Source organism: Myotis lucifugus, unplaced genomic scaffold (assembly GCF_000147115.1).
Source record: "Myotis lucifugus unplaced genomic scaffold, Myoluc2.0 scaffold_49, whole genome shotgun sequence".
Classification (NCBI taxonomy): domain Eukaryota; kingdom Metazoa; phylum Chordata; class Mammalia; order Chiroptera; family Vespertilionidae; genus Myotis; species Myotis lucifugus.
The window spans coordinates 3199989-3225811 of record NW_005871097.1 but is presented as its reverse complement, the minus strand read 5'-3'; the positions used below and the strand labels follow the sequence as shown (position 1 = coordinate 3225811).

The window sequence follows — 25823 nt, the reverse complement described above, 5'->3', positions numbered from 1 at the left end:
GGGTCTGTGACTAGTTCAGGCGGGGCCGAGGGACTAGGCGCCTGAGGCTGGATGAGACGGGCCTCAGGAGACTAGGAGACTGAGACCTCGATGAGGCGGGGCTGAGAGGAGTGGGGGACTGAGGCTGGATGAGGCGGGGCTGAGGGGACTGGGGGACTGAGGCTGGATGAGGCGGGGCTGAGGGGACTGGGGGACTGAGGATGGATGAGGCGGGGCTGAGGGGACTGGGGGACTGAGGATGGATGAGGCGGGGCTGAGGGGACAGGGGGACTCGCCTGGATGAGGTATGTGGTCTTTGACGCCCCCTGGCAGGGCTGAGAGGACTGGGGGACTCCAGCTGGATGAGGCAGGGCTGAGGGGACTGGGCGCCACCATCTTGTGGCTGTGGGTGCTGCCATCTTGTGAGAGCGTGATGGCCAATTAGCATATTCCCTCTTTATTAGATAGGATGGTTCTAATAAAAACATGAGAGACCTCATAAATCCCCATCAAACTCAGTGATAGTATATTTCAGGCAAATCCTGAGGGTTTAGCTAACTTAATGTTTTATCACCAATGGTTATCTTTGTATACAGCTCAAGAAAATGGCCAGAACTTTCTAGTTCTCTGTGCTTTTAGACTTTGAAATATGAGTGGTCCTGTTGATTTGGGGAGTTCATTTTTATGGTATCCCTTTGCCTTTTAAAAAAACTCAGCTCTTGTTCCAATAGTCTTCTAATTGATCTATAATCACTCTTTAAAAAAATCGAATCCAGTTTTTGACAAGATTAGTGAAAAGCATAAATTTGGTTGATACCTTCATGCATTTACAACTATATAAGCTTCTTTTCAATAAAATAATGAAACAGGAATTGTATCTGATTTCCCCCCTAACAGTGACAATTAAAGGGCTGAGTTGGAAGGAAATGTTGGATTATTTGGTGGCTTACACATGGGCCTTTTGATATTTTTTTATGTCTGGGTGATGGGATAGATTCTGGTATAGATTTTTACTGTAGTTTGTTAAAAATATTTCAGTACTTACTATGAGAGGCACTGTGTTATTCTCTCTGGTCATAATGCTGTATAAAAGAGAATTCCTACCATCGTGGAACTTGCTGGCAGTTAGAGGATTGATGTTAAATAAACTCACATATGTGTAATTGGAGCCAATGGTAGATGCTATAAAGGGGAAGTATAGCTGCAGTAAGAGGGTGCATGACCTTAGGGAAGACTTTCTTAAATGTCTGAGCTGAGACCGGAAGGATGTGCTAAGGGTTGTGTAGGTGAAGAAGGGGGAAGAGTGGGTGCTGGTAGAGGGGACAGCAGGTATGTTGCAGAAGCCCTAAGAGGGACTTGGAGCAGTTGAGGCCACAGTGGCTGGAGGGCAAAGAGCCAGGGTGAAGGGAATGGGGATGAGGCTGAAGAAGAAGGTGGGGAACAAATCTTGGGAAATGATGTTGATGTGTTTCAAGCAGGAACTGAACTGACACAATCAGATTTGCTGTTTGAAAGAATCCTGCTGGTTTCGGACCACAGAACAGGTTTTCAGGAGTAAGGGGTGGAAACAAGATCAGTTATGGCAGTAGTCTAGTCAGGAGCTGTGGGGAGGTTGACACTGGGGATATGACAATGGAGATGCAGAGATGAGGACACGCTGGAGGGAGATTTAGCAGTTAGTTAATGGCATTTGTAGTTTTTGAAAGTGCTAGCTTTTTACCCAGCAAGAGGGCCTCATGATAAGGTATTAGTCATGCAATTCTAGTGAGCTCACTTATAAACTAGAAAGAGAAATCTTATCTCGGATTTCGCTCTTGGGGCTGGATTGAGAGACAGTACTTGGAAAAGTGTTTTGCTGTTTTTACCAAGGAAAGAGTGAGACCACCTTGGTATAGTCAAAAAATCACCAGGATCCGTGGTTTGCCCGACCTGATATCAGTGAAATTCAGACCAGAATAAGCAAATGAACAATTTAATCTACTTGTACTCAACTGTCTATTGTAGTTGTTACTCACTGGCCAGTACTTTACTGCAGAGGGAAGTTGGTATTTCAAACCCTGGTGGGGATGGAAGGGTGAGAAAGGATTAACAACAATGCCAATTTATTTTAAGCCCTTGATTAAAAACATTTTTTAAAATATGATGGAGGCTTCCCCACACCAACAAGCAATTCTTGTGTCTGAGAACTCAGTTCTGACGCTTTCTAACTAGAGATAGAATCAGGTTCCACAGGTACGGAGCTCCACGAGACTACCATCCTCTTCACATGCTGGTCATAAGTCTTCGCTGTTACCTGTGCCTCTGACCAACTGGTTATAAATTACAGGCTTCCACAACCCCCTCCTCGGGCTTAATTAATTTGCTAAAATGGCTTATAGAACTTAGGAAAACCCGTTTACCCACTAGATTACTGATTTATTATGAAGGATATTAAAGGAACAGCCTGATGAGATGATGAAGAGATATAAAGGGTAAGATCCTGGACAAAGGAGCTTTTGTCCTCATGGAGTTCGAGTCCCAACACAGTGGCACATGGAAGCGTTCTGATTCCCTAACATGGAAGCTTTCTGAAAAAAAAAAAGTTTTTTTTTTTTGCGAGGGGGGGTTATGAAGACTTCATTACATAATCACGATTCACTAAGTCATTGGCCATTGGTGATTGATTCAACCTCAAGCCTCTCTCCTTCATGGGAAATAAGAGGCTGAGGCTAGGAGTTCCAGTCCTCAAACCACATGGCAACCTGGCTAACATTCTTTGATGGGTTTCATCATCTCATTAACATAAAAGGAGACACCATTGTTGTTCTCATTACTTTGGAAATTCCTAGGGGTTTGGAAACTCTGTGCCAGAAATGGGGAGTAGGACCAAATATATATTCCTTATTATAAATCATAATATCACACATGGCATTAAAATTTTGATTTCTTAATAGCTGGTCTTGACAAATTTGATTTGTAGCTTCTGTTTATTGTCTACCCCAATCTGCTTTTCCTCTTTGGAATATTGACAAATTTTCTAGTTATTGAGACCGATCTTTCTTAATTACTTTCTGACACAGTGATGAAACAAGCCACTTCTAAGAAATAGCGTGAGTGTTAAATAAGTATTAGCTTATGTAGTGGCATGATTTTTCCTCATGCTGATCTAGTTAGCATCCAAACTAACAGCCCTTGTCACTGTTCTGTATTAGAAATTCATAACATGATTCTTATTTCCTCTCTTGTAAATCAGCAAGAACCTGTGCTCTTACTTTTGTTACTCCTTCTAACCAAAAGAAAGGAGTATTTCATAAAATTTTCTTGGGCACATACCATCGTAAGATTCTATTTCCAACAAGAATAGCTAAACTGTAGTGTTTCCTTTATTAATGTTTATAGTATTAACACTTGGAGTGGGGGAAACGAGTTAAGTCGGCTCGCGTGAATTGCGCGTACTCCGCGGGAGCTGTCTTTAACTCGGTTCATATAGATTTGCGGTGGAGTGCGGGAAACGTGTAAACTCGGGCCGATTGTAACTGCGTATTACCAAATATTTGTTTGTAATCCACCCTTTTGGTGGATGGAACAAAACCAAAAGACAGAGCCATCTTATATTTTGGCGGGAAATTCACCCCACACCGGAGTGTTAAAACTATTACCATAGTTACTACTATTTAAAAATTATGCTAGTAGTATATAGTTAAAACTTAAGTATTGTGATAGCAGTGGTTAATATAGAAAACAACTATGTTACAACATGACATGCTAAAGACCATTTAGCAGGACTGCTGGCAATTCAAGTCCCTGCTGAATCATTTACCAACTATATGACTTTGAGTAAGTTGTTTAACTTCCTGGTTCCTCAGTTTCATCATGTGTAAATGGAGATGATAGAAGTTCCAGGTTATATATATAGAAAATTTATATCTCAGCATGATGAGTGCCATAACCAGTTGTTAGGAGCTAGCTGATTTTGTTGTTATGTAGGAAACAGTGCCTGCTATGACTATATGTATTCTTTTTGTTTCTTCTTAGCCTTTCCTAAACCCAAGTGGGAGTGTGCGTTATTTGATTCTTATTCTGAGTCCATGCCAGCAAACCAACAACCTCATGACTTGAATCGGATGGAGGTAAAAGATCTTCATATGTAAATTAGTTAAGGATGTGTTTAGAATTAAATCCATTAGCCTATGTGCTTTACAAACTCTGTAAAATCTACTTTTATAACATTTTCTCTTCATAGTTAGTTCTTAATTTGGGGCTCATCCTTTCAAATTTTGACCCCAGACATATCTATAATTATCTTTTTAATTTTCTCCCTAAAACTAGACTTGGTGAAATAAGCAAAATAGTCTCTTGACTTTCTAGAGGTGAAATTGAGGTATAGCCAAACTAAGCCAGAAAAATGCTATCCAAGTTACTTACTTTAACCAAGCTTTAATTTTGAAGTAAAAATTGTAAAGTTGTATTTTTAGTAGCTGAGTATTAGCAAAATATAATGAACCAGAACAGTTTTGAGAGGAGGTTTGAGAACTATATATGAGGGCCCCAAACCACATTCAAAGCTGCCTTCTCCCTCAGAGTGTTTAACTTTTGGACCAGAAGAAGATTGATTTGGATGATCCCCAAGAGAAACCAGAATTTCCACCATGGTGGGCCATTGATGTAGGTTCTTAGCCACATGCTTAGTATTCCTTCAGTATGCACTGATAAATAGTTGTTATAGTTATTATTAATTTCAGCACTGTCATCATCATCCTCATCATGATTGCAATGATAACAACTTATGATACCTAATCTTCCTGTCCTAAAAATCTAGAAAAGTTTAATAAATGGAGGTTTATTCACAGGCTCCTAGTGTCAGTTCTCTGACACTAGTTAAAACCGTGGCAAGATGATAGAAGCCAAAGGCAGTATACAGGGGCCATTTCTTTAAGTTCTTATAATTGTGTGTGATTATTATTTTCCTGCTTCTACAGTGCTCTCTCTGTTAACAGCTCTCTTGGCTTCTCTGCTGCTCTTTCGTGGAGTCATAGCCTCCATGTTACTTTCCTCAACAAATTTCTACTCGTGGGAAAAAGATGTAATGAACAGTGATTTCAGGAGGTGTGATAGATGTGCTTTTGAAGACTTTCGGCCTTTTAAATTTCTTTTTCTGTATATTGAATATGATGGAGAAACATATAACAAACATATAACCACTTTTTAAATTTTATTTTTAAATATATTTTTATTGATTTCAGAGAGGAAGGGAGAGAGAGAGAGATAGAAACGTCAGTGATGAGAGAGAATCACTGATCGGCTGCTCCTCCCCCACCCCCCGCATGCCCTCCACTGGGAATGAAGCCCACAACCCGGGCATGTGCCCCTGACCGGAATCAAACCTGGGGCCCTTCAGTCTGCAGGCTGTTGCTCTTTCCATGAGCCACACCAGCCAGGGCCATATAACCATTTTTGATGGTCCTCAGTCTACTCTGGGGCTGCTGGCAGTGTCTGGAGAGGCTTGCCTGTCAGGCCAGGACACATAAACTCCATAGCTCTCTTATGTAGTTGCCTTTTTTTTTTTTTTTTTTTGCTATGAGTCCCCCTGCTTGTGCAAAATTATGAGGTTGTTAGGTAATTTACTAAAAAGTGTCATAAATTATTATTCTTGCTGGATAAATGTTTTGTTCCAGCTTGCCATGGTATCAGATGGTCTTTGCCCCTTCAACAGAGACAAATAATGCTTTTTTTGAGAAATTAATTACTGACTTACACACACATGGACCTTATATGCAGCTAAGTTTTATATACTTTTATAAGCTTTAACTGGTTCCTTTGAGGGAGTAGGTTAAAAGCTACCTAGTCTTTGCTTTGTCCTATCCAAACAAGAAAGCAAAAAAACAACAAAAACTCCCAACAAAACTGTTATTTTTAAGGGTGCAGTGCTTTTAAATAATGATGTACTAAACAAAAATCAGGGGTGAAGTAATGAGGTTAATTGATGGTTTGGCCATTTGAACACTATAGGTCAGAATTTAATAGCTAATGATTAAATATTTTATGTTCTTCTAAACTATTTCATTCATTGTTCTTTCTACACCCTTTTATTTTTTCATGAATGTGTGCATGGAGTTTAAATAGATCTTGGTCATCAGCCCTGTGAGGGATGACTCCATACAGGTGCTTGTGTTAGGAATGAAGCTGTAGCTGATTCAGTTCATGAGAAGTTTGCTCAGCAGTACATCTTTTTCTAAAGACAGCAGAGCTGTAACTATGTTCTATCAAGAATTAAAGATTATAATTTCAGGTATACTCCTCTTAGCAGAGTTTCTTAGATCACTGGATTTCTTTCTTTTGTGTACACCTTTACTGAGGTATAATTTACATACCATACTCATTTAAAGTATACAGTTCAGTGGTTTTTAGTATATTAAAAGCTATGCAACCATTACTATAGTCTAATTTTAGAGCATTTTCATCACTCCAAAAAGAAAGCCTGTATTCATTAAGTGATTCACTATTCCCCAGCCCCCAAGTCTCTGATAATCACTAATCCATTTTCTGTCTCTGAATTTGCCTATTCTGGACATTTCATATAAATAGAATCATATAATATGTGATCTTTTATGGCTGGATTCTTTCACTTAGTATAATGTTTTAAAGTTCATTCATGCTGTGTCAGTGCTCATTCCTTTTTATTGGTGAATAGTATTCCATTGTATGGATATGCCACATTTTGTCCATTCTTCAGATGATGGACATTTGGGTTATTGTTTCCACTTTTGAGCTGTTAGAAAAAATGCTGCTATGAACATTTATGTATAAGTTTTTTTCTAATATGTTTTTATTGATTTCAGAGAGGGAAAGGGAGAGGGAGAGACAGATAGAAGCATCAACGGTGAGAGAGAATCACCAATAGGCTGCCTCCTACACACCCCCTACTGGAGATTGAGCCTGCAACATGGGCATGTGCTCTGACTGGGAATCAAACCGTGACCTCCTGGTTCATAGGTCGATGCTCAATCACTGAGCCACATGGCCAGGCTATGTACAAGTTTTTGTGTGAACATGTTTTCAATTATCTTGGATATATACCTAGTTGTGGAATTGTTGGATCATGTTGTAACTTGTGTTTAATTTTTTGATGAACTATCAAACTGTTTTGCAAAGCAGCTGCACCATTTTATATTCCTCCACCAGCAATGTATGAGAGTTCCAATTTCCCCATGTCCTTGTAAATACTTGTTATAGTCTGTTTTATTTTATTTTATTTTTTTAATTTTGTTTTATTGCTTAAAGTATTACAGAGTATTACATATGCCCCCCCCCCGACATTCCCCTGGCCTCCCCTACTGTCTGTTTTATTTTAGCCATCCTACTGATTTTGATTTGAATTTCCTAATGACTAATGATGCTGAACATCTTTTTGTGTACTTATTAGCCATTTGTATATCTTCTTTGATGAAATGTCTGTTCAAACCTTTTGTTTATAAATTGGGTTATTACTGAGTTATACATGTTCTTTATGTATTCTGGATATAAGTCCCTTACTAGGTATATAATTTGCAAGTATTTGCTCTTTCTTTGGTTTTTCTTTTCCCTTTCTTTATAGCATCTTTTGCAACACAAATGTTTATTTTGATGAAGTTCAATTTATCTATCTTTTCTTTTGTTGCTTGTGCTTTGGTGTCATATCTAAGAAACCATTGCCTAATAGAAGATCATGAAGATTCACTCCTTTGTTTTCTTCTAAGAATTTTGTAGTTTTAGGTCTTACATTTTGGTCTATGATCCATTTTGAGTTAATTTTTGTGTATGCTGTGAGGAAGAGGTCTAACTTCATTCTTTTATATGTGTATATGGGTTATTAGTTATTCCAGAATTATTTATTGAAAAAACAATTCCCCCCCCATTGAATTGTTTTGCAACTTTATTGAAAATCACTTGAACAAATGTAAGGGTTTACTTATGGATTCTCAATTCTATCCCATCTATATGTCATTATGCTAGTATATATCACATTGTCTTGATTACTCTAACTTTGTGGTAAGGTTTAAAATTGGGAAGTGTGAGTCCTTTAACTTTGTTCTTCTTTTTCAAGAATATTTTCACTATTCTGGATTCCTTGCATTTCTTTATGAAATTTAGGATCATATGGTCAAATTCTGCAGAAAAGTGAAAAGGATTGCATTGAATCTGTAGATGAGTTTGGGGAGTAGTGCCATCCTAATAATATCAAGTTTTCTGTTCAATTATTTAGATTTTTAAAATTTATTTCAACTCTTTTTTAGATTTCTTTCTAATCTACATTTTCTACCCCTGAGTCATATTCTTCTACTAAGTATCTGGTTTCTAATCTAGATAGGAGAAGAAAATGAAAGAAAGGCAATGTTAAGATACATTCTTTGTTCCATTGGAGATAGTAGACTTTGAATAGGCAATTACATCTGGATACTTCATCGTAATGCCAAGAATGACCTGCCTGAGAATTAAATCCTACTAGTAGATCAGATTACTATCAAGCAGTACTATAACTCCATTCTTTGGAACAGTTTAAAAACAGTACTCTTTATCTTTTGGGGGTTGTTCAGATTCTGAGAGATAAACCAATTAACATTTTGGAGTTCCAGGTAGCTCCAGGAATTTACCCTACTTCCTTTAAGTTTTAAAATTTATTTCTTTATTTGATTTTTTGAATATGTTTAAAATAAAAAAGAATACCAAAAGGCATATAGTGACAAGTCCTTCTCCCATCTCTTTCCTTTATGTACCCAGTCACCCTTCAATTTGTAGATATCTTTCTAGGATTTGTTTATATATAGCAAATATGAATATATTATTCTTTAATCTATCAGAAGTCTTAGAGTGCATGTTAATTGAGACTTTATAAGAAATAAATTTATAGTAAATAGATTTTAACATAATTTTAAACTAATCAATATTTGATCAATTTGGGTATTCATCTTATTAGTATAAGTGAAGACTTTTCTCATAAGTGAGTTAGGATGACATTTTGTTGTGCTCATCATTAAAATGCTCTTATTCCAGGATAAGGAGGCTATGAATCAGGGTAGAATACCCTCTGCTTAACAGATCCTGGCATATACCCACCTTATGGGGCCACTTGTCAGAACCTCTCTTTGCTTATGAAAAAGCACATAAATTACAGGTTTGTTCTTTTTTAAAAATTTTTTTATTGATTTCAGAGAGGAAGGGAGAGAGATAGAGAGAAACATCAATGGTGAGAGAATCATTGACTGGCTGCCTCCTGCATGCCCCTACTGGGGGGGATTGAGCCTGCAACCTGGGCATGTGCCCTTGGCCAGAATCGAACCTGGGACACTTTAGTCCACAGGCTGACGCTTTATCCTCTGAGCCAAACTGGCTAGAGCACGGGTTTGTTCTTCACTGAATGAACAAATGCTACAAGAGTCTCTGGCTGAATCCTACATTGGATTCAGATTTAATATGTGGTCTATACATATGCCTTAATCTGAATGGTTATTTATTCCTCTCTGCATATATCTATTTCAATACACTAGGTTCCTCACTAGGAACCTAAAAAAATAATATTAAATGTTAGGGTTTACTGAAGACAGAAATATTGGCAAGATATATTGCTTTTAAAACATTTTCATCATATGTGTACATCATTTAAGTTCTATTCAATCTGTATAATTAATTTTCTTTCCTTTTCCAAGAAGTTATCTATTAAAGACGTGGCTGACTTTCCCGTTTCTACCGAAGATATGACTGGTGATGACAAACAAGGTATGAAAAGAATGAGTTTTCTTCCGTTAGGGACATTCTGCCTATATTTTGTTTATCCACTTCTCTTGGAATGGTTGGCTTCTAGAGCACATGAGGGCAGTTATCAGTACATGAACACATTTGGATGGATTAAGTAGTTTAAATTGTTGTCCCAAAACTATAGTTCATAAAGTGGTAACAAGAGCTTGAGTGTCCAAAGCCCCCCATAGCTCATTGGCTCCTTACTCACTGCTGACCCTCAGGCTATCCTGACTCCTTACATTGGAATCTGGTCATACTAATTAGGAAATGACTGGAAGCTGAAATAATTGAGAGCTTAGCATCTTATTTTGGCAGATGTGATCCCAGAGCATCAGTACAAATGCACATTTATACAAAGCTCTAGTCCATGAGGAAATTATCTTCTGGAGAGAGTTTCTGTCCCTGGGCTTTATCTGTGACTGTGTGGCTATGATAAAGATTTGTCTATCTTTGTGGGTGGATGAGAAGCAGTACAAAACAGTGATCCATGTTATAGCTATTACCAAGTACAGAGATAAGTTGGCCTGGGAATATTGAGAAGAACAGGAGGAATCCCCCCTCAACTTCATACTTCTGTATAATGCTTTATAATCTACCACATCTTTTCTCATACGCTATCTACCCAGAACTCACAAAACCGAATGGAGGGTGGTATGTTCATCGCCTAAAATTTAGAAATGAGTAAACTAAAAGTTCAGACTCAGTATGAATCATTTGCTTAGTAAGAAAAAGAGAGAGAGGCCCTGGCCGGTTTGGCTCGGTTGGTTGGGCGGCGTCCTATACACCGAAAGGTTGCTGGTTAGACCTGGTCTGGGCACATACCCGGGTTGTGGACTTGATCTCCAGTAGGGGTCATGCACCAGGCAGCCCATTAATATTTCCCTCTATTTCTCTCTCCTTTCCTCTCTCTAAAAGTCAATAAACTATTTAAATAAAAGAAAAAGAGAGGGGATAACAACCAAGATTTTCTCTCAGGCCATTGCTCCTTCTAAAAATCATTGAAGCGATCTCAGGTTTTATTGTTGAGACCTGCCATTGATGCAACTTGGTATGGGAGTTAAACATGAAAAATAAGTTTTCCCTTAGGAAACAATAGTTGCATGCTTGGGAGAGGCAGGCAGAACTGGACATTGTAAATAGATGGCAGGATGTACTCTGACCGGTCTCTTTATTAATTAGGGGGTCTTATCCTCGAGTTCATATTGGAATAATCAACTGAGCTCTAAAAAAACTGGAGCCTGGGTTTCACTTCAAGAGAGATTCTGATATCATTGATCTGGATGTCAGGAATGAAAGGGGAAATGCCTAATATCTCCTGGTAATACTCCTCATAGCCACTAGAGGCGCTGTCTCTGGAAAGTTGAAAATACTGCTTTGTTCTCTTGGGAGAACTTATTTTCATACTTTAAGAGTTCTTTATTGTTTTAGTAAGTGCTATAGCAGTTATAGAAGTTTGTAACACCATTTTCATAAGTGATGACTAGGGATTCTTTGTTTTAATGTAATTTGCCAGAGAAATAAAGTGTTATAGTTTTCTCCCCCCCCTCCCTTTTCTTTCTTTCTCTGTTCTTTAAAAACAAAACGTCACTAGCTCTGAAAAGTACTATGGATGAAGCCTTACCAAAGGACACATCTGAGGATCCAGGTAGGAGAAAATAGTTTTAACATATGTATGTAATTATTTCTCATTAAAAAATCTCCATTAGTTCTAGTGAGTAGAAGATTGGTATAAGTGTGATAGTATGTATAATTCTCTTAAAATATTTGTTTTGTGTTTTATTACAAGGAAATTTTTTTTACCCCTTCCCCCTTTTCAGGTATTTCTTCTTAAGTTCTGAATTTAGGTTTTACTGAAAGGATCACTCAGTTTGAATTTAGTCTCATTGTTCCTACGTGTAGAATTGAGAAAGCTTGGAGTTGAGAGGATTTCAACAAGCCATTGAAATTTCTGTGTAGAATCAGTTGATGGAGTAGATTAATTGGAGGTCTGCAGTTGAAATCTTCCATTTCCAAAGTAAAAATCTCAAGTATTTTTATTACACTTTACCACCAGGAAGGCAAACAAATGTTCTTACGTATGGAGTGGATTCCAAAGAGAAAAATAAAAGTTGTGTTTGCCCAGGTTCTTGGAGAGTTGGAACTGTATCTGTGGACCATGGAGATTGCCGGGCCTGTGTCCTCAGCTCTCTCAATGGACCCATCATTGAACCAAGATAAACCTAGTTACAAACAAACTAGCTAGGGAAGATGTTACTATTTGGAGCTCTGATTATGAGGATATGGAAGAAATTGCTGCTTTCTTTTTTAATCTCTCAATATTTAATAAGTAAATCATGTTTGTTTTGGTTAGCTAGCTATCATCCCAGGCTTATTTGTTTAAAGTTGGAACAAAGGGGTCAATATAACATTGAGGCTTATGTTATAGTGCATTATTTCACAAACACCAAGTTCATTGAAGGTTTAAGAGAGAGGAATAGAGGGAGAGGGGGAGGAAGAAGGAAAAGGAGGGAGGGAGGGAGAAGGTGGAAGGGGGGAAGGAAAAAGAGGGAAGAGAGAGAGAAAGAGAGAGAGAGAGAGAGAGAGAGAAATGCATGAGAGAGCATATGAATGACTATGATTGATTTCAGATGTGAGGCCTAAGGATCTGTATTTTTAGGCAGCCCCGAGGTGATTCTGATGTGTAACCTATTTTGGTAACAGCTATCTCTAGAAGGCCATCTATACTAATAAAAGGGTAATATGCTAATTAGACTGGGAGACCTTCTGGGAGACTGGACGTGCTTCTGGACAAAGCCATGGTGGTGGGCCGAGGCAGAAATGGTTAGGGACGAGCAGGCCGGCAGGGGGTGCAGTTGGGGGCGAGCATGCTGGCGGGGGGGGGGCAGTTGGGGACAAGCAGGTCATTGGGGGGGGTAGTGGGGGCGATCAGTCTGGCAGGGTGGGGGCAGTTAGGGGTGATCAGGCCAGCAGGCAGAGTGGTTAGGGGCAATCAGGCAGGCAAGCAGGTAAGCGGTTAGGAGCCAGAGGTCCCGGATTGTGAGAGGGATGTCCGACGTCCCCCGAGGGGTCCCAGATTGGAGAGGGTGCAGGCTGGGCTGAGGGACCCCCCCCCCCCGTGCACGAATTTTGTGCACTGGGCCACTAGTGTTAAGTAATAGAAAATGAAGATGAGCCATGATTCCAAAAGTGGTAGGAATTCTCAAGCCTAGTTTTGGCTTTTGAAATTGATTTGGATTCCTTTATCATGAGGAAAATGCTCTATTTGTGTAGGAGAAATGTCTGAGGCAGGTTCTTTGTAACCCTAATTTGTGGAGCTAAAGTGGATACATCCCAATTTTTGTAAACTTCATATTATGAAATTAGTAAAAACTATTTAATGTAGCGAGTTAAACTGCTGCTTCTCCAACAGCCTTTGAGGCTAATAACTCTTCTTGTTTTTTTTTCATGAGCATCATGTGTTCTCTGGGGTGAGCTTTAGATATCACTGTTAACGTTCCTTCATTGAATAGGATGTGGTGTCACTAGATAAAACCTCTCAGGGAGTGCCACATTATGTGAAGTACATCCAAAATTGTTTCACATTCTGCCTGGGAGCATGCCATGTGATTCCTGATTAGTTTTCCCTCTGCTGCCCCCTTCTGGAATCTATATGAGGGAATTGGATTCCCAGCAGGAGACATTGGAGTTTCAAGGTGATGGTTTCTAATTCTGGCTATCTGTGCCACGTGGACACTTCACCTCAGTCGAGTTGTTGCCTTTTTTTTTTTTGAGAATTAAAGTTCAGGCTTGCATTCTTATCCCATAACTCTTTCCTGGAAATATGACATGCCTGGAGTATTCTAGGAAGTTGTCATTCTTCTTCCCTTTCCTAACTAAATGAGAAGCAATGACCCACCCATTGGCGTCTGCCTGGGTTTCAACACAACATGCCCTCACCATTTTTGCAGATATTCACATGCTCCAAATGCTGAGCTTGACTTTCAGGGGCTCAGAGACTGATGAAAGACTTAAGTGGAATAGTGAACTCCTGTGGAGAAACCTGTGGAGACTTACCAAGACATGCCTGGGATATGTTTTTGCAGGTGGGAGGAAAAGCATCTTTATGCCCTGCTCTTCCACAGTGGGTGGTGATAATAATCTATATGTATAAAAGGCTAAGTGTCTGTCCGACTGGTAGCTATGATGTGCACTGACTACCAGGGGGAAGAAGCTCAATGCAGGAGCTGCCATGACATGCACTGGCCATTTAAAAATAAACGGCACCACGGACCTGGCACCGACAAACCAACACTTGGCTTCCCCAAGTGAGACACAGGCCCCGCCACCACCCCAGAGCGACACCCCACCAAATCACAGCCAATGCTGCCAAGACCCCATGGTGCAAAATGCGGCCCACAGCCCAGCCCAGCCCAGCCCAGCCCGGAAATGGTAGCTGTGGGCACCGGGTAATGACGTCACATAGCAATGCCCAGCTTCCTCTCCTTAGCAACTTCTCCTTGGAGTTTCTTCAGCCCAGAAACACGACTTGCTTTATAGCCAGGTGCATTTTACACTTTAACCAAATGTTTGTGAAGCGTTTTCATGTGCCTCATCTCATTTGATCCTCACAAAAGTCCTGGAGTAGGTAGATAGGAGACTCGATGGAATCCTATTTTCTTTTCATTAGCTGGAAAATGGAGATTTAGAAAGTTTAGAAACTTGACCCGACTAAAATGAAGTAAGAAATGGTGGACCTTGAAAATAACTTCAAGTTTTCTCACTGCGCAGCATATAGTCAAACACTGCTGCAGTTAAATATCTTACCCTTTGTTCTCCCTGGGTGATCTATAATAATAACCTGCTTCATGTTGATATTTACTGCTGTGTTGCTGACAATTACCTGGAAGAGAAGTTGGGGTGCTTCACTGGGCTGGAAAAAGTTTAGCTAAATCAGAAAGCAGGTCTAATTAAGCAAGTTTATTCTACATATATGAAAGGCTAAGTTGGCTCGCACATGTGCAATACATATAAAGCTCTTGCTGGCGCCAATTGCATGCTTATGTTTTTATCTGTCACTGTCGATTGTGAATTTGGTTGACACTTCTATTATAGAGAAAGGACGAATAGTGATATTAAAATATCTCTTCTAATTAATTTCCTTTCAATGTGCATGAATCTGTGCACCGGGACACTAGTAATAGTAATGGTGATGAAGATGACGATGTGGTGGGTTACAGATGGGGTGCGACTTTATTATCAGGGAATGGGAGTATCCCTTGTACATATTTTTTCATATAACCTGACCCTTTTAATTGTGGAAAGCCTATATATCAGTGGAGTCTAATAGATTTCTTAGCTAACATTATATTTCAGCTAATTCAACAGAGCACACTGTACAATGGTGATCTTTTTCTTGATGTCTCTAGGTAATGCTGAGTGGATTAAGCCTGTTCATCCTCAAACTGGTGTAGTCTTCTGAATGCCGTTAGTGATTCTAGCAGCTTCCACGATGGCCAGCTATCACCCCATGGTCCTATGGGATAGATCAGTTCTGTTTCCATTACCTACTCCCACCTGCCTTTCCTTTACTGTCCTAGAAGGAACTATATTTAAAAATGAGATTTCTAAACTTAAAAAATTTGGAAAACTGTACAACAGTAATATTTTGCAATTCTAAAATACATATAGTTGTTAAAGTACCTTTGGTGCCTTGTCTCTTCCCGTGAGGAATGGCTACATTTTTATTTTCCTCATCCTGTAGGCGAGGGAACTGAGGCTCAGAGAGCTAACAACTAGTGAGTGCCATGGCCAGGAGGAGCACGCAGGCCTCACGACATCCGAACTGGTCTCTAGTGCTCATTTGCGCCCCTCACCCCATCTGTCTATCTCTCACCAGCAGGGTTTACCCCGTTTCCACACCCGTCCCTACCCCAGCAAAAAGACAAAGATAGTGTCAATTGACAAAAGAATTAACGGTCACCATCGTCTGGTTTGGTGAACAGTATTTTCACATGGCTGAGACTTCTATCTACATATTTGTGGAAAGCAGTGGGGCCTGAGGGAGAAGAGGGCCACAGAGCCGGAGCCTGCTGTGGGCAGCCTGCTAGAGGGTGGCCCCCAGCTCTGTGGTGAGTTTGCTCACACTTTCCACCCACCCCAAGGCGGCCAGCTTGGCTGGAGGTCTCAGAGGCTCTCCTTAGGCTGTTTTCCTTTGATGCCTGGGGGGAATTAGTTTTTGTTGATAATGGGTAAGACAGGGCTCAGACTCTTCGGCTGCCCAGGCTTTCCGGAGCTCTGGCAGTGTTTCAGTGGTTTGAGTTGAAAGATGCCTGTATTCTCACTACAGCAAGCCAAAATGAGTAGGTTGGGAGAAATGTACCTCTTCTGCAGCTGACCCCATGGAATGGGGATGCGTAATGCCAGTTTGCTTTGTGTCTTGTCAGCACTGTAGCTCCCCTTCCCGCTCTGCTTATCTAACCCAAGGATTTTAATGGTCCTTGTAAATTCAGGCTGCTTCATACACAAGGAGGGTTTTATCTTTGAGCGATGTGAAAGAGGAGGAGATGATGCAGTGAGACATTTTCTTTCTGGAAGGATTTGTGCAAACAATATATAAACTATAATTCTTTGTTCCTAGTTAGCAGCGCTTTTTCTGTGAATTTTTATGCCATTTTATGATGAAAAATTTGCAGTGCTGGCAAAATGTCAACTTTAGTGGTTTCTAAAGTTGACATTCATAGAGGATTGAAAACATCAAAAGGATATTAATGTTTTTGTAAATGTTTCTAATTACTCTCAACAAGTTGGGATGGGGAAGTAGGCTTTATGGGTGTCAGTAGTGAGCAAGTTAGTTTATGATTGAAATTTGATAAGGAAGGGTTGTATGGTAGACAAAATATTTTAATGATTTCATGCCATAATATTCTCTGTACAATTTGGTCATAGAGACATAGGACACAAGAATATTTTCTTTTAGGAAAAGTTGCTTGGCACAGTGCAACTTACTTGTTGGAACTTTGATTTCTTCTGGTCATGCTGCTCTGGTAGTGTATTTTAAGAAAACCTTAACATATATAGCCCAATAGATTTCTTCTTAGCCTGCAGGGGAGACTGATTCAAAATGTATTACTAGGCAGTCATGATAGACCAAGAAATCATTAAGTCTGAACCCTTCATTATGTACATAGATAACCCCTTGAGAAGGTTGTCTTTTTAGACTGGAATTTCTTTGTTAATCAACTTTGATTTGAGAATGGCTTCTTAGTGTTCTGAGGAAAGGAAAATATGTTGTTTTTTTCTTTCCTTTCAATTGTGCCTTTAACTTTAGAAATAAATTTCTGAAATCATGGAACTGTGGAAGACGTCAAGTTGTCCACGTGGACACCTGTAGTTCACGTTAACCTGTTGATGTGCTCTGTACTAGCCCAGGTGTTGTATATAAACCTGTTAACTGCAGAAATGAAACCCAAGCAAACAATAATCAATCTTTGTTTCAGCAACTCCTAAGGATTCCAACAGTCTCAAAGCAAGACCAAGATCCAGGTAGTGTTTGTTTAATTTCTACTTTAATGCCCTTTGTGCCTGTTTCAAATTAGAAATACAAACCCCCAACCCAAAGCCCAACCCACAATCTCCTTTTCCTTTTGATTTGAAAGTTAGACTATGGGTGAGTTCACTGTCATGAGGGGCCTGACTGGAGCATGCAGTGCTACTGGTAGACTCTTAGTTTCTGTGTTTGTTGGTGCTGGAAGACAGTAGCTGCTATGCTCTGGTCACTTGATATGAAGTGGCCTGTGTGATATGCCCCAGTTGTTGCAGGATGATAACGAGTAGGGGGAAGTAGCCTTGTAAAGAAGGAAGTAAAATTTAAAGGTAACTAACACTGAAATTTACTGTCATGATAAGGTGAACACCAAAAAGTAAGAAGTCTGGGGTCTAATCTAGAATAGGGAAAGGAAATGCTTATGGTGACTCCAATGAGGTCTAAACCTTCAGGTACGCAGTACTTATGGTCTGTTTCATCCTGTATTAGAGCCTCTTCTCAGCTTCACTGTTTTTCAATCACTAGAGGCTAGCAAAAGAGGGAGGGAGAGCCAGGGAGGCAGAGCCGTGGCTGACATGAGGCATCAGAAAGGAGGAGCAAGGACAAAACAGAAAGACTAAAAGAACCAATAGGACATCAAAGAGAGAAGATGGTATTGGGAGCCCTCTTCACCAGTAGATTGCAGTGTGAGATAGGATACTACATGTGTCTTTTCCAAGTTTTCCTTTGGCTCTTAGTGAATTTTTTTCTCATTTGGATACTAGACACATTCCTAAAAAAGTGAATTTAAATCTGATCATATTTTGAAATATTGATGTTTAAGGAAATCTTGTTTTCGTATTTACCGTATCCCTTAGTGTATCTTTTATGTCTGGATTTTCCAAATTGGAGTTTTGTTTCCTTGTATATAGAAGGAGCAAATATATATATCATCCCTTTGAAAAAAATATTTTTATTGATTTCTGAGGAGAAGGGAGAGGGAGATAGAGATAGAAACATCAATGATGAGAGAGACTCATTGATTGGCTGCCCCTGCAGACCCTTATTGGAGATGGAGTCTGCAACCCGAGTGTGTGCCCTGACCAGGAATTGAGCCGTGACCTGGTTCATAGGTCAATGCTCAACCTCTGAGCCACACTGGTGGACAAGATGAATAGATCTTTTGCATATTAGTCTGTAGGCTTTAGGATGTAGGACTAGTAACATTTATCTGCCTTTGTCGTTGTAAAAACCTTTCAACTGCAGAAATCTGCTTATGTGTTCTATGTTAACTGTAAATTGAACCTCAAAGTTTTCACTTCTGACTTCCTCTCTCTCTTAAAGTGAGTGAAATTACAAAATCTCATAGTTAAATATTTGATTATTAATCTCACTGGCTAAATTTTAATATATTATTCTTTTGGGGATTAGTCTGCTGGTCGAATTTGGATGTTTTTATTTCACTACTCCTATTTGGGTCTTTACTGAGACCAAGAGAATAAAATCATTTTTATCCTCCTTTTTAGAATAATAAAGCTTTGTAGAAATATAAGGGAAAGAGGGAAAAATCACCACTCGAATACTACTGTATTAATCATTTTTGATTCCCTGCACATTTATATTTTAATTGGTTGCAATCACAGTTTTTCAGTATCACTTATTTGATATTCAGTTAACTTTCAATAACAAAATATAAATATACAGGTTATATATGGAAATAAAGTGGCATGAGATATGTGGTAAAGAGTAGTATGTTTAACTGTGTGTGTGTGTGTGTGTGTGTGTGTGTGTGTTTATTTCTTAAAGTATTACAAAGAGTATTACACATGTCTCCTTTTTTCCCCCCTTGACATTCCCCCGGCTTCCCCTACCCCCCATTGTCTTGTGTCCATTAGTTATTCTCATATGCATGCATATAAGTCCTTCGGTTGATCTCCAACCCCCCCCCCCCACATTTTTCTTTATTTAGTGAATAATGTCACTAAAGCTATATTTGGCATTAGAAGTTCTTTTAATTTCCAGCTAGGGTCTCTCATTTCTTTTTTATTTTTAAAAATATTTTTATTGATTTCAGAGAGGAAGGGAGAGGGAGAGATAGAAACATCAATGATGAGAGAGAATCATTGATCAGCTGCCTCCTGCATGCCTCCTACCGGGGATCGAGCCCACAACCCGGGAACGTGCCCTTGACCAGAATCGAACCCGGGACCCTTTAATCAACAGGCTGACACTCTATCCACTGAGCCAAACCAGCCAGGGCTCTAATTTCCTTTTTAAATCAAGAGTTCCCATTTGAAAACTTTGTCGTCCTTTCAGATAAATTCCATTTTATTCTGGTTGAAAGTATTAGAGCATTCTTCCTGATGCTTTCTGCATGCCTTTGACTTGCCTGTCTTGCCAGTTGTGTGATGGGGACCACCCCAGAGCACATCACATGCCATTATGGTGGCTTTATTAAAGATCAAAACTTTGTATGGCAAACAAAACAGAAACCTTGAGGAACTCATTCAGGAAAACAAAAACTTGCTATGTGAAAACCAACTTTACCAAGAACTGAAGTTACCTAATAAAAATGGATAGATTCTAATTTCATAAGTGCCACTCTAATAGCTAAATAGCAAGAACAGTTTTCTGAGGTTAATTTGTCCCTAGGACATATCTTTGACTCAAAGGTCATTTTCTTTTTTTGACACAACGTCGGCTGAGAAGCTGAATAGAACAGACGTACATACCCATTCACTTCTTAGAAAATCATATTGGGAACTCATCCACAAGCCTATTCCTAAGCAATAGAATAATGTATTGAGTGGAATTAATTTAGAAAGTAAGTAGTCTCTAATAGTCTAGCTGCTATCACCAAAAGATTTCTTCCCTGGCTCATAGGCAGTATCAAAACATTTTTTTAAAAATATATTTTATTGATTTTTTACAGAGAGGAAGGGAGAGAGATAGAGAGTATAGAAACATCGATGAGAGAGAAACATTGTTCAGCTGCCTCCTGCACATCTCCCACTGGGGATGCGCCCGCAACCCAGGTACATGCCCCCGACCGGAATCGAACCTGGGACCTTTCAGTCTGCTATCACCAAAAGATTTCTTCCCTGGCTCATAGGCAGTATCAAAACATTTTTGAAATGGAATTTGGAAACAGATAGGGACTAGAGTTTAAATTGAACCTATGCAACTTTCTAGCTGTGTGACCTTTGGCAAATTATTTAGCTCATTTTTCTTTAAATGTCATTATTGACATTATGATCTCAGAAGTTGTCTAGGTAGCTACTGCCTTGTCACAAATTGAGGGAGGAAGTGAAGAGGAGGCTTTTGCTTTGAAAGTTTCCCCAAACCTGTAATTCTCATGGTAAGACAAACTAGACCCCTCGACCTGATTGGTGTGTGTTTTCCTTTCCTGAATTTCATTTGTGGCATTTTCCCTTTAACATTTGAGTCTTACTCTCAGCTTGTCTGTACCAATTCAGTATGTGCCTGTCATCACCTTTGCATGTAAACAGAAGAAAAGTTCTGCACTCAGTTAATAGCATGAAGCCCTTCTTCTAAAAAAGGGAAGTACCTAAGCAGAAGGGTTTTCATGCTATTCTTATTAATAATTCCAGTAGAAACAGACTTTAATTTATAGAAAGTTTTTCTTTTCAGTAAATTTAGGTTTAAGATATAATAGGAGCAAAGATTTAAAAAGATTTTGATTCACGATTGGGGTTTGGGCATTGTGGCAGATAGGGCATCCAGGGGACAGTAGAATTCATGTTTGCTTTGGGAGCTTTTTAGTCCTTTGTAGTCACTTTGACTTTTGTGGGTATTTTCCATTTCAACCCAACTTCAGAGAGTAAAGCTTTGCTGCTTCCTTTCTGACTTTCCCTTATTTTGCTGCAGATCTTACTCTAGCACCTCCATAGAAGAGGCCATGAAAAGGGGCGAGGACCCTCCCACCCCGCCACCGCGGCCACAGAAAACCCATTCCAGAGCCTCCTCCTTGGATCTGAATAAAGTCTTCCAGCCCAGTGTGCCAGGTGAAGTTCCCCTCTGCACCCCAGCCCTTCCCTTTCCTGTTAGAGTCAGTGGATGGGTGTCTGCCACAGAGGCCTTTGTGAGCCCAGAAAACGAGCAGACCTGGCTGTTTCCCATCCCAGGAAAGTCTACACTTACTATGAGATTCTTGGGAGGGAAAGCAGTTCTAGGCAGATAGATATCACATGTGTCTGGAGCCTTGCCCACACTTGCTCTGGACCAAGAATTATGAAGTTCTGTACCAAGAGGATAAAAATGCTTCTCTCAGACAGCCCACTGAGTGTGTGGCTGGGGTCTTGTAATCTGCATCCTGGTCATTTGTATACAAGATTGTTATCTGTCATTTCCTCAGTTCTTCTGTGAAAGAGCTGGGTGAGCAGTGCCTGGCCAGAATGCTTTGCATTTTATCCCTGTGGCGAAGATCCTGTGTCCTGTTGGGTTTAATGCTAAGGGGACTCTGCTTTCTAAGTCTGACTGATGGTTAGGTGGTAGGTGGTGGGGTCTAGGGTAAGGGCTCCTTCAGGTGGGATGCTCTTGGACTTCTGGGGCTGTGACTTTCTTGATCTAGCTGCTGTAGAGCTGGGCTGGAGTGTAGGTGGTGTCAGAGGGGCCTGACTGTTCCCCTGGCTCCCTGTGAAGTGGAAGATTAGGGAACCTATGGAACAGAAGATGAGAATCATGCCTTTGCTTTGCTGAAGGTACTAGGATACAGCGCCATCCCAAGTGTTACTTTCGGAGCAGCAAGGGCCTTTCCACTGACTAATGTAGGCAAGCTATAAATACACTGATTTCCTGGACCTTTTTATACCTATGTGCATTTTAAATCAAGCCAACCTCATATGCTAATGATTTTCAGATTATTATCTTTTCTACTAAAGCAAGAAAAGACTCCTTGGCTCACACATTAGCATGACCTCTGTGTCCCGGCAGAGCTCAGCATGCTTTATTTGTTCTAATAAAGTACTCTCTTCACAGTAAAGTTATAGAATGTTTTTTAATATACTAGAATCTGGAGCTCTCTCTGAAATTTGATTCTCTGCCATGAGTTCATCAGATAAAAATTTGCCTTGAATTTCCCCCCATACTTTGATCCAAATTCTGGCATAATTTCATAGTAACTAGTATCTGGGGTGGGAGTAGCCATGGATGGTGATGCTATAAAAATTTTACATGACTGGTGGATTATGACCTAGAATATTTTTTCTGTGGATGCAAGAAGATTAAAACAATCTGGGCAGCTGTCTCAATATGTTTTCTTTGCAAGGAGAGAGGCTAGAAACACAAGCATCTCACAGGCTGTGTAACTCCACAAGGAGTGCCAGCTGTTTGGAGAATGGATGTGCTGTGGCTTTTATGACATTGCATCCTAGAGAAGAAGAGACAAGACTGGACTCAGAGTCTTGCTCTGCTGCTTATTAACTATATGATTTTCATCAACTGGTTTAATCTTTCTGCATCTCGATTTCCTAATCTGTAAAATAGGGCCAATATCCAGAGAATTGGAGGGTTTGGGTGAGATTATATATATATATATATATATATATATATATATATATATATATATATATATGCCTAAGCGACCGTTATGACCAGAATGACAGGTCAACCAGTCACTATGACACACACTGACCACCAGGAAGCAAACACTCAACGCAGGAGCTGGCCTCTGGAGGTCAGTGTGCTACCACAGCCAACCTCCCTTGATCCCTTCCCCCTGCCAGCTGCAGTTTCTCTCCCCCCAGATGGCCCGATCGCCAGCCAGGCCTAGGGACCCCACCCATGCACAAATTCGTGCACCGGGCCTCTAGTAAATATATAATCCAAATAGCAACATATTTGGCCCATAGGCACTCATTCCTGGAGCAGACTGATGAGGGAAGGGAGTCTGAGAAGGATAAAGCCCTCTGACTTCCTTGACCGCCTCCCCAGCGTGACAGTTCTGTGATTTGTCCCCTAATTGCATGCTGTAGTACTCCATTAATAACACACCTTTTCTTGACTTTCTTCCCTCCTGCCCTGTGTCACTTTCCCCACACCCAAATAAAATACCTGTTCCTAAGTCCCCATCTTAGGGGCTGCTTTTGGGAGAACCTGAATTAAGACAGCTTCTTTTTAAAAAAAATATTTTTATTGTTTTCAGAGAGGAAGGAAAAGGGAGAGAGAGAGATAGAAACATAAATGATAAGAGAGAATCATTGATTGGCTGCCTCCTGCATGCCTCACACTGGGGATCAAGCCCACAACCCAGGTATGTGCCCTCACTGGGAATTGAACCATGACCTCCTGGTTCATAGGTCAACACTCAACCACTGAGCCATGACGGCTGGGCTCGAGTACAGATATTTTACCTCCTTGGTTAAGTTTATTCCTGAGTATCTTAATGTTCATGCTGCAATGGTAAATGGGATTGTTTTTCTAGTTTCTCTTTGTGAGAGTTCATTATTGGTATATAAAAATGCCATTGATTTCTGGGTGTTAATTTTGTATCCTGCTACATTGCCAAATTCATTTATTAAATCTCATCATTTCTTAGTGGAGTCTTTATGTGCACTATCATGTCATCTGTGAATAATGACAGTTTTATTTCCTCCTTTCCATTTTGGATGCCTTTTATCTCTTCTTGTCTGTTTGCTGTGGCTAGGACTCCCAGTACTATCCTATCGAATAAAAGACAAAAAGGGTAATTGACCATACCTTCGCTACGCTTCCCATTGGCTAATCAGGGCGATATGCAAATTAACTGCCAAGAAAGATGGCGGTTAACCACCAACAAAGATGGCGGTTAATTTGCATATATAGGCGCAATGATGGGAGGTGAAAGGGGAAGGAGGGAAGAACGGTGATCAGAAAACCAGGCGGCAGGCAAGAGCCGGGTGGATCAGAGAACCGGGGCTGCCTTTGCCTGCCCCCAGCTGGTGATTGCAAAGGGAGAGCCGGGGCCGAAGGCACGGCGGCACCCTGGCACCGGGTGCTGCCGTGCCTGTGGCCCCGTGATCTGCAATCGGGATCATGATCGTGATCAGAGAGCCCGGCTGCAGGCAAGGTGGCACCCGGGCACCCCCAGCACCTGACATGCAAAGGTCGGGGATGAAATGACTTTTCCCACCCACATCTGCAAATATCCTGGGGAAGGCATCACTAAAGAGTTCACAACAACTCTCTTACTTGGCAAGGAAGAAAAAAGTTGGCAACAGAAACAATCCCTTATATCAAAGTTAAGGTCCCTCTGAGTAAAAAAGAATATTTCCAACATAAAGGAGGGAGCAGGCAAAAATAATAGGTTCTCATGACTTCCACTGAAGTTTGAGCATATGACAGAGTCAAAACGAATATACAAATTAAAACAGACAGTGGACATTCAAATGACCCAAATCAACTGTCACTGTTTGTCCCAATAGCAGCAATGCTTATATGATAATATAGTTTAACAAACATACAAAACAAGTCACATGATAAGAGAGGTTCAGCTTCTAAGGTAAATTGAATATGTTCTTTAAAAATTCTCATGTCCTCCCCTCTGACTATAATTCTTAATTTTCCAATCAGAAAATTACCCCAGGTGATCCAGTAACATGTAGAACTCCAGTAACCTAACTTATTTAAAAAAAACAAACATCCCAACCATTTTTAAAATATTTAAATTGATATTTTAGGATTAAAATTATAGAAGATATTTAGATCCAAATATATTTTCTGAATAGAAAATATTTCAGTTTTTGATTTAAAAAAATAAACATAAAAAATATATAAGTGATACATTTTCCCAAGGAACTCTGAATTAGTACCTTTCCCTCTAACTTTCTTCAAATTAAGAGAATCTATGGAGTTCCCTATACTGCACAAGTTTTAATGAAAGAAAAGAAGACTTTCTAAGAGCATCAAATACATGTTTTCTTATTTACAAACATATATACTCCTCTCTCTCTCTCTCTCTCTCTCTCTCTCTCTCTCTCTCTCTCAAAAATATATTCTTACTGATTCAGAGAGGAAGGGAAAGGGAGAGAGATAGAAACATCAATGATGAGAAAGAATCATTGATCGGCTGCCTCCTACACGCCCGGTACTGGGGATCAAGCCCACAACCCGGGCATGTGCCCTGACATGGAATCAAACTGTGACTTCCTGGTTCATAGGTCGATGCTAAACCACTGAGTAACACCAGCCGGGCTCAATTCTTATTTATAAATTTATTCCAAGGACATATACAGCTTGAAAAGCTTTGGAAATAGTTTCAAAAAAACTAGCTTTTAAGTAACAAGAAAACAGTTATAGAAGAAAGTTTAAATTAAAAGAAAAAAATTGTTTTAATTTATTCAAGAGTGGGAACATCCTCCATGAAAATGTGTACCTTGACTGTGGATGACTGGGTGGCCTTATCACACTTTAGAGATTCAAATGCTTTTTACAATGAAAAGAAAGAGAGTTTCATCTCATTTCTTTACCAGGGTAGATGTCTGTCAACAGAAGGTGGACATCAATAAAAGGAGGGGCTTGCACAAGCAATCCAGAAAGTCAGCAATCTATGAATAATCCAGAACCAAGTATTTATCTCCTCTGCCACACACCC

At 40.0% G+C, this 25823-nt stretch overlaps 1 protein-coding gene across 1 annotated transcript in view; it reads left to right on the top strand.

Moving 5' to 3' along the window:
- Window positions 1-25823, top strand: part of REPS2 (RALBP1 associated Eps domain containing 2) — a 179263-nt gene that overhangs the window by 95518 nt on the left and 57922 nt on the right. The window contains exons 12-16 of the mRNA XM_023753740.1: window positions 3994-4088; window positions 9642-9711; window positions 11324-11377; window positions 17208-17253; window positions 21122-21258. Of these exons, the coding sequence (XP_023609508.1) occupies window positions 3994-4088; window positions 9642-9711; window positions 11324-11377; window positions 17208-17253; window positions 21122-21258 (402 nt within the window). The remainder of the gene's footprint in view (window positions 1-3993; window positions 4089-9641; window positions 9712-11323; window positions 11378-17207; window positions 17254-21121; window positions 21259-25823) is intronic.